General features: G+C 39.1%; 2 protein-coding genes across 2 annotated transcripts; both read left to right on the top strand.

The window, feature by feature from the left end:
• The first annotated feature begins 9,613 nt into the window (after nucleotides 1-9,613).
• Nucleotides 9,614-11,282, top strand: LOC116316482. Its single transcript, XM_031735036.2, has 6 exons — nucleotides 9,614-9,665; nucleotides 9,791-10,135; nucleotides 10,257-10,295; nucleotides 10,418-10,525; nucleotides 10,644-10,666; nucleotides 11,045-11,282. Exons 1-6 carry the CDS (start codon nucleotides 9,617-9,619, stop codon nucleotides 11,165-11,167), a joined length of 687 nt encoding a protein of 228 aa, XP_031590896.2. The 5' UTR covers nucleotides 9,614-9,616; the 3' UTR covers nucleotides 11,168-11,282.
• Nucleotides 11,283-13,311: 2,029 nt separating this feature from the next.
• LOC120433311 lies at nucleotides 13,312-15,314 on the top strand. The gene is made up of 6 exons (XM_039599411.1): nucleotides 13,312-13,357; nucleotides 13,543-13,887; nucleotides 14,003-14,041; nucleotides 14,134-14,244; nucleotides 14,355-14,386; nucleotides 15,192-15,314. Exons 1-6 carry the CDS (start codon nucleotides 13,312-13,314, stop codon nucleotides 15,312-15,314), a joined length of 696 nt encoding a protein of 231 aa, XP_039455345.1.
• The last annotated feature ends 130 nt before the right edge of the window (nucleotides 15,315-15,444 follow it).

Below are 15,444 nucleotides of genomic sequence, written 5' to 3'. Positions count from 1 at the left end.
CGCATCACTGCAGCCGCAGCACCAATCCGTCTGTCGATCTCCGGCTCCCTTCTCCCATCACTCGCGAACAAGACCCCGAGATACTTTCATTAAGTTCATTTAGTCATAAGCTCCTAGGTTGCTCAGTTATAGTTCTTTGTTTTTAGATCCCTTTGTGTCATCACCCTCCTGTGTTTAAGTCTCCCTTGTTGGTTCGTGTATCTTACCTGTCATCTTTCATGTCTGTGGGCTTCATGTTATCAAGTTCGTCTCATGTCTGCATCTGTTTACTGTTTATTTTGAAAGTCTTGTTTCCATGTTTTATGTGTTTTGTTTTACTTCCCCTGTGGTGTCATTATGTTCATTTGTGCCAGCTGTTTCTCCATGTGTTTCCACTTCCTTTGATCCCCTCCCGTGTGTATGTGTATTTTCTTTCATTCTTCGTCAGGTCATCTGTGTTACCTCCCTCCACGTCTTATTACAGTAGATTCATATTTATTATAGTTGATTCATAGTTCTCACAGTTTAGTCACACTTATCATAGTTAGTTTTTTTTCCAGTTTAGGTCTCAGTTTAGTTTTTGCCACTGCTCATATAACTTTATTTTTGTATTCATGTTTACAGCCTAAATAAACAGCTCGCCTTTTGTTTGAAACTTAGTTCCATCTCCTTTCCTGTCTGCACTTGGGTCCACTGCTTCATCACACCGGCATACCCTCCGTGACAAGAGGCAGATGCGTGCTGTGCATGTTGCCACCAGACAGACTCTAGAAGTGGAAGTCATGCTTCATATTGATAATCTGTTTTGTTTATACTGTGAAACTTGTTTATAAAAAATAAATAAATAAATAACATTTGCACTCAGGCTGTGTTTGTACCTATTTCATGTCTCTGTTTTTTTTTTTTTTTTTATTTGTCCAGCATTTGCTTGTGATGCTGTTTGAGAGGAAAGACTAGGCTTCAAGGTTGTTGATGAACAAGAACTCCGAGTCTGACACTGACTGAAATTTCTTTATGGGGAGCGATGTATTGTAAAGCGATCGCTACAGTGATTCATCTTTAGAAACATGAACAGGTAGAAACAGAGGCTGCAGCTTTCTATCTAGTTCTGCTTCTTCGTCTATATTTATCAAAATGTGTCAGCCAACTGTTAAATGTTGCCTTCTGCACCCTCTAAGATAATGCTACCTGTGCATCTACAGCTGCAATGCTATTTTTGTGATAACTGGTTTGCTCCTGCACTTAAAGAAGGGCCTATTAGCAGTTTAATGCTCTCTACATCTCTACTGCTCAATAGTTTGTTGCCTGATGAAGTTCACCTGTTGCTGGCTTTGCTCATTTGACAAGGTGCTGGGCTGAGGTTGGCATTCACTTGGCTTTAGTCCACCGAGGACGCTATCACCATAGCGCTCCACACTGCGCTGAGTCACCTGGAGCACAGAGGAAGCTATGTGAGAATGCTCTTCCTGGACTTCAGCTCAGCATTCAATCATATCATCCTGGAGATCCTGGTCCAGAAACTGTCTCACCTGGGACTCTCCACCCCCATCTGCCTCTGGATCAAGGACTTCCTGACAAACAGACCTCAGTCTGTCAGACTCGGCCCCCACCTGTCCAGCACCATCACACTCAGCACCGGGTCTCCACAAGGATGTGTTCTGAGTCCCCTCCTGTTTACACTCTACACATCCGACTGCTCCCCTACCCATCTCTCAAACACCATCATAAAGTTTGCGGACGACACCACTGTGGTTGGACTCATCTCAAGGGGGGATGAGTCGGACTACAGAGATGAGGTCAACAGACTGACTGAGTGGTGTTCAGTTAACAACCTCCAACTGAACACCACGAAAACTAAAGAACTCATCTTGGACTTCAGGAAGGGCAGAGCAGACCTGGCCCCACTTTACATTCACGGGAACCGTGTGGAGAGGTTTCTGGGCGTGCAGATCTCTGATGATCTCTCCTGGACTGCAAATACCACTGCGGTGGTAAAAAAGGCCCAGCAGCGTCTCCACTTTCTGAGAGTGCTCAGGAGGAACAACCTGGAGGAGAGGCTGCTGGTGACATTCTACAGAGCCACCATAGAGAGCATCCTAACGTACGGTATAACAACATGGTATGCAGGGTGCTCAGCTGCAGACAGGAAAGCACTGCAGAGGGTCATCAACACAGCCCAGAAGATCACTGGCTGCTCTCTGCCCAGCCTGGAGGTCATTGCAAACTCTCAGTACCTCAGCAGAGCTGGCAATATCATCAAGGACCATTCTCACCCCAGCAATCAGCTATTTGAACTATTACCGTCAGGCCGACGATACAGGTCACATAAAACCAGGACAAACAGATTCAGGGATAGCTTCTTTCCCAGAGCTATCACCGTAGTAAATAAGCACAAAAACAATTGAAACTGCTTAGCTACACGATACTGTCACTGTCATTATATTATGCTGCTATTCATACTGTCATACTGTCATTATATTAATGCTGCTATCCTGTAAATATCGTACTTACGTTTGTTTTATTGTACCTTTTATATTTTACATTTATATTTATTATTGCATTTTTCACCAAGGGAGTGGCACTCCAATTTTGTTGTACCCTGTACAATGACAATAAAGGCTATTCTATTCTATTCTATTCTATTCTATTCTAGTGCTGCTCTGGGTTCTTGGCTAGCATGCTGTCTGTGCAGATGCTTACAAACAGCAAGCCTATACACTGCACTGCTATTATCTTCCTCTGACACACAAACTAAAGTAGTCTGATGCCACACCATTGCTAATTCAGCTGCACTGCCCCCGTATTGAATCCAGAACATGTTTCAAGATTCTGGTTCCGACTTTTAGAGCTCTCCATGGACAAGCACCAGCTAACATACTTATTGTACATCATACAAGACTAGACAAAACTGAAGGACACAAAGTTTTTCCCACACTGGCCCCCAGACTTGTGAAATTTCTCCCACTTAGTTTGAGAACTGTGGTTTCTTGGGTGGTATATTTTTATCTTTTAACTTTATCTGCCAAAAAAGCAGCCTAGTGTGGTGACACTGATAGTTGCTACCAGGGTTTTTGATGGCCCACTGCCTGGCTAGACCATTTCTACATGTGAAAGTCTGGACAGGTTGAAAGAGACTCCTTAAATAAGTGCTGCATGGATGAACTGAAATAATGATTTTGCGACATGACATACTTTTTCTTTTGGGGGGTTTTGTTCTTTTTTTGTTTTTTTACAACAGCAAAGCTTTCTTATCATCATCTCATAACTACCTGTCTTGATTCTGGGTCATTTTGACCCAGCATTTTGTGACATTTTGTATTATGGCTTATTATTTAAGGTTTATGTAGTTAATCCTGAGTTTATTCCATGTTAGTTTCTTGAACACTTAGGTTCCCCTTGTGTATTTGTCCTCTGTGTCCCTCTCTGTGTGTTTGGTGTATTTGTGTGTGTCCTTGTGTCTTGTTTCCCTTTTCTGTCCCCATGTTCCTCGCCTTGTGTTCCATCCTGTCTCCCCAGTTTATCGTGTTTCATGTCCAGTTGTCACAGTCAGTTTTATTTTGACAGTCTCATGTTCCATGTTCAGCAAATTTAGTTTTACTTCACCTGTGGCGTCCTCATTACCCTTCTGTGTATTTATGCCTGCGTCTCCCTCTGTGCTGCTTTGTAATCTCCCTCATTCCCTGCCGTGTGTTCTACCTTTTTGGGCCGTACCTATGGTACCACTACAATACCGTACCTATCAATTGTGTGTAGAGAAAATTATGTATCAAAAATAACATTTAGTGTAAGCGTACACAGAGACTGTAGAAGACATCCTAGCTGGCATCATGGCACCTGTTATCACTGACTGTGGTTTCAAATTAATGTAAAGAACAAATGTCACACTTACAAATGACACAGACCAATATGGTTTCAGCATTTTCTTCATTAGACTGTGATACAGTCACACTGAGTAACCTCACATATCATGGTTAAACTTTTCCAGCTCAAATGTGCAGCTAGTATATTAAAATAAGTATCATGCCAGAGTGCTAAAGTAAATCTAGTGGTGCAGTTGCCACTATTGCCTCACAGCAGTGAGGTTTGATTCCCCTGCCTTGGCTGGAACACTCCTACATATGAAAGTGTGGTCAGGTTCTACCTAGCCTCTTGACCACAGACAGCTGTCATAAATTTCAGATACTCTCTAAATCACGAGCCTCTGAAATCTAACATCAACTGGTTCTCACCCTACTTTTTTTGAAGCCAAGCCCAGAATGATCTCTCATATGCTATCAGACTGTCACAGTCAAGGATACTGAAAGTACTGACTCTGTGGCTGTTTTGGTATGTGACTGTAAATTTTTCACCTACACAATGTGGACTCTGTTGACCTGAACTCTGCAGCGTTGAGACTCCACCCACAAACACCAAGAAGCAGAAGGCCTGCAATAGAGACACAAGTGGAAACTCATGTTGTTTATGCTGCCAGTGCATAGAGCTGATTCTCTGTGTTCATGATGGGAAAACGTGTTTAGTGGTTTAGTCTTTATAACCCTGGACTAAACATTTTTATGCCTTAATTTGTCTTTATCTCAATAAAACGAGGGCATATAAAGTTACTCATAGGGAGAGTCAGGTCGTCTTTGGGGGGAGGCAGGCATGAGTGAGATACTGATCACTTCACAGGAAGAGACTTCACAGTGTGGTCTGAGCACAGCTGAACTCACAAGGCCTCTACAGTCAGTAATAGTTCACAGCAAAGTTTAAGAAGAGGCAGTGAAACTTGAGCTACTTGCTTGCTGCAAGGAAAAACAGTGTAGGAGTCATGAATAAAATCACTGGAACAGTAAGAATTTGCTGATTTCAAGTCAACAATGATTAAGAAACAAAGAAAATCAAAAATCCTGCAGCAGTTATCTCTTTGCTGATGGAAACGATGAAATCACAGATTTAATACTACATTAGATGTACTAAAGTTACGTCATCTAAATTTATTTTAACTTCACCAGGTTTAAGGATTTTTTTTCATTTTCCTCTATTACATCCTGACACAGTCAGTGTGTATATCAACAGCTTTCTTGCCTGACCATGTTCTTGAGCACATTCTGGCGCGCAACAGGTCTCATGCACCTCCCCCTGTTATTTTCCACTGCGGTGACAGCACTGTGTATCAGCCGAATTGAAAGCCACAGAAACGCTAGCCTTTAAAACCACACGCAACAAATGCTGTGTTGTTTTCACACTTACTTACTTTACTTCATTCTTTCTTTGCGTGCATCAGAACAATGAATATAGTTGATCTAAGTGACTTTAACCATGAGTAGAAGCTGGTTTCACTGTTTTCACATGCATTTACTGAAAGGTAAAGGGCTCTAAGAGTACACATCGGTGAGCAGCACTTCCCTTTGTCAAAATGCCTCGTTAGTGGTAACTAACTTGAGGTGACAAAAATGCAACTCAGTTAAGCACTCATGTTCTCTGAATGCATGTTATGACTTTAACTGTCCTAAATAGTCTACTGTGGGAGGTGCCTGTGTGAAGGTGTGGCATTTTCATCTTAGGCACCGCCCTCTATTCTGTGGAGCCACTGAAATGCTTGCAGCTCACTCCACTCAGCTGCATGTATTGTACAATCCACAGAATGAGACACGTTTCCATATTCAGGTAGGCAGGAAGTGAAACGTGTTGACACTCTTCCTTCCTACTGGTCAGAAAAATGTAGTTATGATAGATAGATAGATAGATAGAGAGAGAGAGAGAGAGAGAGAGAGAGAGAGAGAGAGTAAGGCTATAGTAAATAAGTAAGTAAGTAAAATTTTATTTATATAGCACATTTCTAGATAGAAATCACAAAGTGCTTTACAAGATATAACAGATTAAAAAGACAAAATACAAACAAAGTTAGCAAAAGCAATTTTAAAAGATGTGTTTTCAGCTGTTTTTAAAAGTAATCAATGAATCAGCGGATCGTAAGTCCTGAGGAAGGGAATTCCAGAGTGTGGCGGCCACAGTAGCAAAAGCTCTATCACCCCTAGTTTTCAGTCTCGTATACGGAGTGACAAGTAGGCCCTGACTACTCGACCTCAGAGACCTACTAGGGGCATAGGGCTGTAAAAGCTCAGTAATATATGGTGGTGCTTGTTGTTGAAGAGCCTTAAAAGTTAAAACCAAAATCTTAAAATGGACTCTAAATTCGACGGGAAGCCAATGTAACTGCATAAGCAACGGTGTTATATGTGAATATTTTGAAGCTTTCGTCAAAAGTCTTGCTGCAGCATTCTGAACGATCTGCAGGCGCTCCAAAGAACCTTTGTTTAGACAAGTAAACAGGGAATTGCAATAGTCCAGTCGTGAAGAGATAAAAGCATGAATAACAATCTCCAGTTCGGTATAGGATATTATAGAGCTCAATTTAGAAATATTTCTTAAATGATAAAAGCAAGACCGAACAAGAGATTTAACATGACTATCTAACGTAAAAGCAGGATCAAGGATAATCCCTAAGTTCCTGACAGATGGTTTTACAAACGTTGAAAGAGGGCCAAGAGCATTTATTATACTGGGTATATGTCTATCTGGGGCACATAAGAGGACTTGGTTTTATTTTCATTTAGTTGGAGGAAGTTTTCAGCCATCCAGCCTTTAATGGTTTCCAAGCACACATTTAAAAGCTGCAGCTTAGAAGCCTCTTCCGGTTTAAAAGATATATAGAGTTGGATATCGTCTGCATAACAATGGTAACAGATATCCTCAAAAGGGCTCAAAATGTGCTGGAGAGGAAGTAAATAAACTAGAAACAGTAATGGCCCTAGCACAGAGCCTTGTGGCACACCAAAAGACAGGGACGGAGAAGATGATCTATACTTAGAAACTGCCACAGTAGAATATTGTTCAGAGAGATACGAGGAGAACCATTTCAATGCAGTCCCAGAGACACCGACCCAGTATTTCAGCCTGTTAAGCAAAATATAGTGGTCAACAGTATCAAAGGCCGACGTAAGATCCAACATTAAGAGAACAGAACATTTACCTGCATCGCTTTGTAACAAAATGTCATTAGAAACTCTAAGAAGGGCTGTTTCAGTGGAATGAACTTTACGAAAGCCAGATTGAAATTTGTCAAAAATACTATATTTATCTAAAACTGCTGTAAGCTGCTTAGCCACAAACAATATAGGTGTGCCCTTAAAAACCCACCAGTAATACACTAATCATAGCATGTAAAAACAAGGTAATTGTAGCTCAGGAGGTAATGCAGGTCATCAGCTCTTGAGAAGGCTTGTGATTCAATCACTTGTTGTTCCAGTCTGCATGCCAAAGTATCCTTGGGCAATTTACTGAACCCCACATTGATTTGTTTTATTGGACCATGAATGTTGGATGGAAAGCACTTGTAGCACTTAAGTGTAGAAAAAAGTGCTTGTGTAAATAGATACATGTAGTATAAAGCACTTTGACACTTTTATACTCAAGGAGAGTATAGAAGGCCTAGTGTGCTACAGAACCTGAACAAGAGTCTCTATGAGGAAGGTGCAGAAAGTTTGGCCATCAGCATTCTGCATGAGAACCATTACCATAAAAGCCTTGATGTCCCCAGAAAAAAAAAGTGTGTGGTTAGTGTGATTGGTTAGTGAAGATGGTTGTGGAAGTAAACTGAGCTTCCCTCAAGATGTATCACCACACAGGTGCTTGAGAGTTTGTTGTGGACATCTTCAATGCACTTCACAAAACCAAGATCTCTTTATGAGTTTTATTTTTCTTTACAAAGACATCAAACAGCGATACAGACAGCTTGACAGCAGTCTGAATGTGTTTTAACCATAAGCCATAAGAGGGACCATAAGTCTTGAATATTTAGAGAGGCAAGTTACGTATCTGCCATGGTCACAGAATACATTCAGAACATGTGTGTGTGTGCAAAAGATATTCAATAAGGAAAGGTCTTAAAATCTTCCTCTATTTGTGATAATTAATTGATTACATAAAAATTTAGAGTTATATAAACATCAGGCTCAAAAATCCACTACAGGTATGGGTAGATGTTACAATTAGACAATGAAAATATGAATTAGCCAATATTTTATCACTAGTTAATCAAAATCTGCATGTTTTGACAAAATCTTAAAGCGTTTAACTTTAACTACCATTGCTATCTTTTTCGTTTTTTTATTTGCAGTGGGTGAAATTTAGTGTGTTTTGGACAACAACTGTATGCCAAATTGCAAAACACTTAGCTGTGTCTCTAATAAAACCTCTGTAACTTTGCTTCACTTCAGCATCGGGTAATGTTAATATGTTGATTCATGGTTTTCTTCTGTGTTTTGATCCACTGCAGAATATTTTTAAGACCATTATCTGCTATAAAAAGCCAGGCCAGGAAAATTTCCTTCATATTTTAGTTACTGTGACACAAAGACATCTGATGAAGTCTCACGAATGTCAGCTTTGTTTTTATACCTAAATAGTTTACACTGAGTTTGTGATTGCAGAGAAATAGTCAAATAATTTGGAATTTTTTTTTTTTAATTTACAAGGTTTAGAGGGTTCTTTTGACAGTACATATCCAATATGAATTATCATAATTATAATATTTCTGACTCCCTGAGTCAAAATGGAATGGAATTGAATTGAATAGAGAACTTGTGAATCAGAATTGAATCAGTAGTAGAAATCAGTGACGATACCCAGCCCTAGTCCAGGAGGGATGGAGAAAGTGGATGATTAGAAAAGAGCTCTAGCCAGAGCAAGAGCAAAGGGCAGAATGGCTTGGAGTACCTGATAAGACATTATTTAATAAATTGTTTTTAAAACCCGAACATTACAGCTAACAGCTGGGTTTTTTGTTTCAGTGCAGCTAGCCAAACAATGAAGAACCTGCTAATAAGACAGAGAGTGAAAGTGGACAGTATATCCTTAATGTAAAACTTAGTTTGAAGGTCGTCGAGTTATTGGTTCTATTGTTAGTTAGCTATCATAAATAATGTGACTGCAACCAACCAACTAAACATGTTTTAAAAACTTTAAGCACTTATTTCTTAAATCCAGCTGCACAGACAGTGTTACATATATGACAGGTTTTGAGAGCAGGGCTCTGTGGTTTAAAATAGCATTAATGCATGTGGTGTTTCATGTCCACTTTAAATACAGCAATCTGTTCTCCACAAACAAAGCACATGGTTTTGCGTCTGACTGAGTAAATAAATACTTAGCTCACACTTTAAATAAGAACTTCTGATATGTTTCTCTCATAAATGTCTGTTGCAACGCATTTTCATTGAAGCTAAAAAGCATTGGAACAGCAAAACTGCCCCACTATGATGCCAAAGTACCCCATTCTTCTTTTGTTTTAAATGCAAACAATTTTAGGGCCCAGAAGAGGACTGTGGGAGTTTCTGAGAAGTTATTTTTTATGAATTCCTACTACACTGTGAAAATATTACAAGTTAATTGGTAACATTTGGAATGACAACATTTGGAAACTTTGTTACTGGATAAACTTTGTTAATGGATTTATAAACACATATGTATGCAAAAGCATTACATTGTACAGGCAGATCTCGGGCAAGATAAAAAAGAAAAATACACTCCGCCCCTCTGGACCCCTTTATATGAGCTATGTATTACAACATATCCATGCAGTGACAGGAAAAAACACATGATGAGGAGCTTCGCCTTGAGCACAGCTTTGTTTCTCTCCAGCCTCAGTAAGTACTGGCACCTCAGTACTCTCAAATAATGGAATGAGTAAAGTCATTAAACAGATATAATGGATGTTGTTGTCCTGTAACAGTGTAGCATCAGAAATAAACATTATGTTCTTTCATTCCAGGCTGGATCTCTGTTTCAGGTTCTGAGTTTCAGACTGTGGAGGTCCAGCTTGATGAAGAAGTCACGTTGAAGTGCTCCAACATTTCGAGTCATCCAACACAGACAGACTGGTTCAAAGTTATCAACAGAACTAAGCCCAGCTGTATTGCTGCTATGTATGGATCTCAGGGCAAAGCTTCATTCTGTGATGGATTTCGAAATGGAAAATTCAATATGAGTTCCAACAACACCTCTGTGTTTCTTAAAATCACAGAAGTGGATTTATCTGATGTCGGGCTGTATTTCTGTGGATTTTATGTGAATAAGCATACGGTCATTTCCAATGCAGTCGAGTTAAGAATTCAAGGTAAGCTTGTGGATAGAAATTTTCTCTTTTAGTTCAGTTTTTATGTTCATATGTAATCCAAAATCAGCTCAGAGACAAAAAGGAAATCACAAAATATTATAATAACCATGTTTCTTTACAGGCGGTGAAACCAATGAAGAAGAGGATTTTAAGGCTGAAAGTAAAATTATTTTTTGTCTCTTAACATTTAGTTTTTTCATTGTGATCATTATTATTATTAATATTGAATGTAAATCAAACAGATTGAATTAGAGTGATGTTTTATTATAATCTCTTTTACAGAAGAGTCTGGTAGTACACACGTGATGAGCATCATCCTGAGTGGTGTGACTGGTTTGCTCACTGTGGTGGTCATTTTTCTGGTTCTAAAAATCTGGAAACTTCAAACAGGTAAAATTTGCTGTAATTGTTGTGCCTCCTGAAAGTTGAAAGTTGACTTGAAATTCAAAGCAAAGTATGGTGGCATTAAAGAGTGAAACACATGTTTATATTTGCTCCTTATCTGCAGAACCTAAACCAGAGAGCAACAAGGTAAACATTTTTTTCTTCTTATATTAGAATTTATAAGCTTCATGTTATGAGTTGAAAACAAATATCCCAAATATGATCTGAATCAGGCAAAACTTTATTACACACAGCAGGGAAATAGTTTAGTACCGTAACAGTTATATTAGTAAGACTTCTGCCATTTCTTTTTGTTCACTGGATATGGTAATATTTTAACTTAATATTTAACTTGGATTCTTAATTTAATTTTGTTTAATACTGTGCTGCCCAGCTGCTATAGATCAGGTATTATGGAATTAAAATCTAAAAATCCCATTTAACGCAAAATAATTTTTGGTACAACCCACAAGTGAATAAACATTTCGTGTCGCAAACTCAGCTGTGTAACTATTCGATTTTCAGAATGTGAGCTCAGAAAATCTGAAGTACACAATGATGAATATCCTGACGAAGGTAAAAAGAAGCTGCGGGTCTGTGGCACAGACAGAGCTGGAGACACATGTTGTGTATGCTGCTGCCAGATAGACTGAATAAGTGGAGCTCATGCTTTATGATAATAACCTGCTGATGTAGTTTTGTGTATGTTTTGTGGATGACATGGCAAAAACTGGCTGGCAAAAAATAAAAATAATAAAATTTGCACTGAAGTCTTTGTATCTTTACTTTTGTGTTTCTGTCTTTTTTATTGTGCACATTTGTTTGAAAGGAAAAAGTCTACGCTTCAAATGTGTTGATAAAGTAGAAGTCAGACAATGGTCTGGCGCTGATTGTGAAATTTTCTTTTGAGGAATGTCTCATGATCTGCTCTGGGAGGAGAGCAGTACACATTTCTTTGATTGCAAGCAATACACAGTGTTGTCTGACAGGAACTGAGGTGAAATACAGTACATGAGATTTTTGAACTCAGAGCTCTTGAGGAAGCATAAAGATGGCAAGGTTGTGATTTAAACAGGCTGCTGTATTTTTACATTTTATTAATTAAATCATAATAAAATATTATTTAAAGGTTTAATGTATGTCTTTTTCTGCAAATTGCACCAAATTTAACGCCATAAAAGCAGCCTGATGTGGCTGTGATAGTTGCTACCAGGTGATTTGATGGCTCAAAGTAGAGATTGTGGTGCCCATATGGTTTGGAAATGGGCTGAAAAAGGGACCCATACAGGATTGACCACGGATCTGTAATGGCCCCATGTTAAATGTCCATATAAGTGTTATGTTTTGGAAAATCTGGTCACTAAATGAGCCCCAACTGGGCAAAGTACACATAAACCCATACGGGCCCCATCTTTCAAATTTTGTGGGTACCATTTGGGTACCACATCAGCTAAAAAGTGGGTTTTAAGTGGGATTGTACACGGGTTCTATAATGGCCCCAATTTTATAAACTCATATTGGTGTTATGTTGGGAAAATCTGGAAACTAAATGGGCTCCAACTGACCCAAGTGAGTCCGTGAACTTGTCTTTTCCATTTCCAAGCAAGTTAAGTATTTCCCATCTTTGACCCAGCAAGGACCTACTATATGTGCCCACTTTGGATTGTCCATATTGGTTTAATGTGAGGAACCCAAGTGGAACCCATACAAAAAGCCCATTTTGAGCCTTTACAAGTCCTTTACGGTTTCCTTAGTGTACAGCCTCACATACAAATCATCATTTGCCTTTTCCTTTGCAACTTCTCTCTTTACCAGTCTACATGTGTGCACATTGTTCCAAACGTATGCATCATCTTATGTTCCTCCCTCTTTGAGTATGTCATCACCACAACCTTTTTTATCCACTGCTATCTGGCAGTCTGCATTTCTTTTCTTAACACTATACCTACCCAACACCTCCTCATCACCCCCCATTCTGTTCACCTGTCCATGTAATTCCATAATTCCTCTCTCTCTTCCTATTGACATCCATCTTTTGGCCCATACACACTGACAACACCCCTTCAACTTCCAGCTTCAAACTCATATACCTGTCTGACACTTTTGTCACATCCACAACACTATTAACATATTCTTCTTCCTTAAAGATTACCATTACTCAATATCTCTTCCTATCTAGGCCATGGTAGAGCAGTTTGAACTCAGCTCCAGTGCTCCTGGCATTGCTTACCTTCCACCTGGTCTCCTTGACAGACTACCTACCTTCCTTCTCTCCATCATATCACCCAGCTCTCTCCTTTACCAGTCTAAATCCCTATATTTAAAGTTCCTTTTTTCTTGCTGCCTCCTAGCATGCCTTCCCTCTTTCTTCTTCTGTCTTCAGCCAACTGTACCCTGTTAGCCAACAGCACAAGAGGTAGTCTTATTAACAAGTCTGAGCTACGAGTTCTATTCGGTAAAATGAAAAAACAAACCCAGACCCCCTTCTTCTAGCTCTTTTTGGTTTTCTTGTATGTACCACACCAGAGATTAAAACTCCAAGGGTTTCTGATCAGTTGGTCTTTTTCTGAATCTGTGACTCATTGTTAAGCTATGTTCGAAATAAATAAATAACCTTTATGTTTGAATTTGACAAGAGCTAAAATATATGCAAATATACTGTATTACATTGGCAGGTCATTGGAAAGATTAAACAAAAAAACCCCCCCAAAAAACACCCCGCCCCTCTAAACCCCTTTTTAAGAGGTGTGTGGTTTACTAACAGTCCAAGCAGTGACAGGATTTAACACACAATGACGAGCTTCGTCTTGATAACAGCTTTGTTTTTCTGTAGATTCAGTAAGTACTGGCAATTTACTACTCTCAGCTCCAAGTAATGGCATAAGGACCCAATCGATTTATAATTTGATTGTTAGAAAATAGTTAAGTAAATAAATGAAATGAAACGTTTTTGCCCTGTTACAGCGTCTGTTGTACCGTACACTTTGAGTTGAATCTCATTTTGTCTTTGCTGTTTGTTTCAGGCTGGATCTCTGTCTCTGGTTCTGAATTTCAGACTGTGGAGGTCCAGTCTGGTGAAGAAGTCACACTGCAGTGCTCCAACATTTCCAGAAGTTCAACGCATACAGAGTGGTTCAGAGTGGTCAACAGAGCTACGTTGAGCTGCATTGCCTCTATGTATGGATCTAATGGACAAGCTTTATTCTGTGATGGATTTCAAAATGGAAAATTCAATATGACTTCCAACAACGTCGCCGTCTTTCTTCAAATAAAGCCAGTGGATCTGTCTGATGCTGGGCTGTATTTCTGTGGATTTTTCTTGGACTATCATATAATTATTTCCACTAGGGTAGAGTTGAGAATTCAAGGTGAGTTTTGGTTAAAAACCTTTCTCTGCAACTTTAGTGTTTCTCATCATTTCATGTGGAAACACAATAAATACAAACAGCAAATTGTAAAATAATACAACAATCATGGTCACAGGTGGTGAAACCAGTGAAGGAGAAGATTTTAAGACTGAAGGTGAGATTCCTTGATGAGTTGAAAGACTTAAATTTTCACTATGCAGTACTTTCAGTATCTTGTAAAAAATATATCTTAACCACACTTTTTAGAAGAGTCCAACAGAATGACCCAACCATTGAGCATCATCCTGGCTGGTCTGACTGGTTTACTCACTATGGTGGTCATTATTCTGATTTTAAATATCAGGAAACCTCAAACAGGTAAATGTGGCTATAATTTGTTTCACCTTCTCTTGTAAGCTGATCAACAAGTCCTAATAAAAGTACTGTGTTGGTAATAAACTAATCACACTTTTATATTTGGCATTTAGCTCCACAACAGCAACCAGAGCAAAGCAGTGAGGTAAATCATTCTTTATTGCAATTTTAAAAGGTTTATGATTTAACACTAGGATTAAATGTGTGAATAATCTAAGAAAAACCTCGGCCTTCAAGCAAGAAAGAAAATCTCTCCCCTTATTGAGGAAAAATGTAAAAGCAGAGTTTCTGTTAAAGGTTACAATTGCCACATTGACACTAAATCTTTTTCGGACATCGTTCATTGCAACATATTTTCATGTTACACATGCAGCCTGTTGCCCAGTTTCTTGCTAACGTCACAGAAACTCAGAAACAAAGTAGGTCCAAATGATATTCATTGAATTTCTGCATCAATCGAGTGATTACATGACGATGTAATGTATATAGTTCGTTTTACACTGCTGGTATCGCAGTGATTAATCTATTTATCACAGAAAATGCTGAATTAATGAAATTAATTTGACTTTGATCTGGGCACAGACTAATGTGGTTTCTGCATTGTCTTCATTAGACTGTAATACAGTCACACTGAGTAACCTCATGTATCATGGTTAAACTTTTGCAGCTCAAATGTGAGGTTTGATTCTCCTGCCTGGCTGGGCCACTTCTACATATGAAAGCCTGGTCAGGTTCTACCTAGCCTGTAGACCACTGACACCTGTGATAGATTTCAGATGCTCTCTAAATCACAAGCATCTGAAATCTAACATCAACTGGTTTTCACCCTACTCTTTTTGAAGCCAAGTCCAAATATCTCTCATATGCTATCAGACTGACATGGTCAAAAATACTGAAAGTACTGACTCTGTGGTTGTTTTGGTCTGTGACTGTCAATTTTTCACCTACAGAATGTGGACTCTGTTGACCTGAACTCTGCAGTGTTGAGACTCCACCCACAAACACCAAGAAGCAGAAGGCCTGCAATAGAGACACAAGTGGAAACTCATGTTGTTTATGCTGCCAGTGCATAGAGCTGGTTCTCTGTGTTCATGATGGGAAAACATGTTTAGTGGTTTAGTCTTTATAACCCTGGAATAAACATTTTTATGTCTGTTTTTTCTGCCTTAATTTGTCTTTATCTCAATAAAACGAGGGCATATA

The sequence above is a fragment of the Oreochromis aureus genome, linkage group 3 (assembly GCF_013358895.1).
Source record: "Oreochromis aureus strain Israel breed Guangdong linkage group 3, ZZ_aureus, whole genome shotgun sequence".
NCBI lineage: Eukaryota > Metazoa > Chordata > Actinopteri > Cichliformes > Cichlidae > Oreochromis > Oreochromis aureus.
Note: the sequence above shows the minus strand (reverse complement) of the source record. Positions and strands in the feature narration are given on the sequence as shown.

What these genes read in the sequence shown, in the direction of transcription:
- LOC120433311 (XM_039599411.1), top strand. Translation starts at nt 13,312, where the DNA reads ATGACGAGCTTCGTCTTGATAACAGCTTTGTTTTTCTGTAGATTCA. An exon ending in AGAAGATTTTAAGACTGAAG is followed by an intron (nt 14,042 to 14,133) that starts GTGAGATTCCTT and finishes CACACTTTTTAG; the next exon opens with AAGAGTCCAACAGAATGACC. An exon ending in TATCAGGAAACCTCAAACAG is followed by an intron (nt 14,245 to 14,354) that starts GTAAATGTGGCT and finishes TTTGGCATTTAG; the next exon opens with CTCCACAACAGCAACCAGAG.
- LOC116316482 (XM_031735036.2), top strand. Translation starts at nt 9,617, where the DNA reads ATGATGAGGAGCTTCGCCTTGAGCACAGCTTTGTTTCTCTCCAGCCTC. An exon ending in TTTGTTTCTCTCCAGCCTCA is followed by an intron (nt 9,666 to 9,790) that starts GTAAGTACTGGC and finishes CTTTCATTCCAG; the next exon opens with GCTGGATCTCTGTTTCAGGT. An exon ending in AGAGGATTTTAAGGCTGAAA is followed by an intron (nt 10,296 to 10,417) that starts GTAAAATTATTT and finishes TCTCTTTTACAG; the next exon opens with AAGAGTCTGGTAGTACACAC.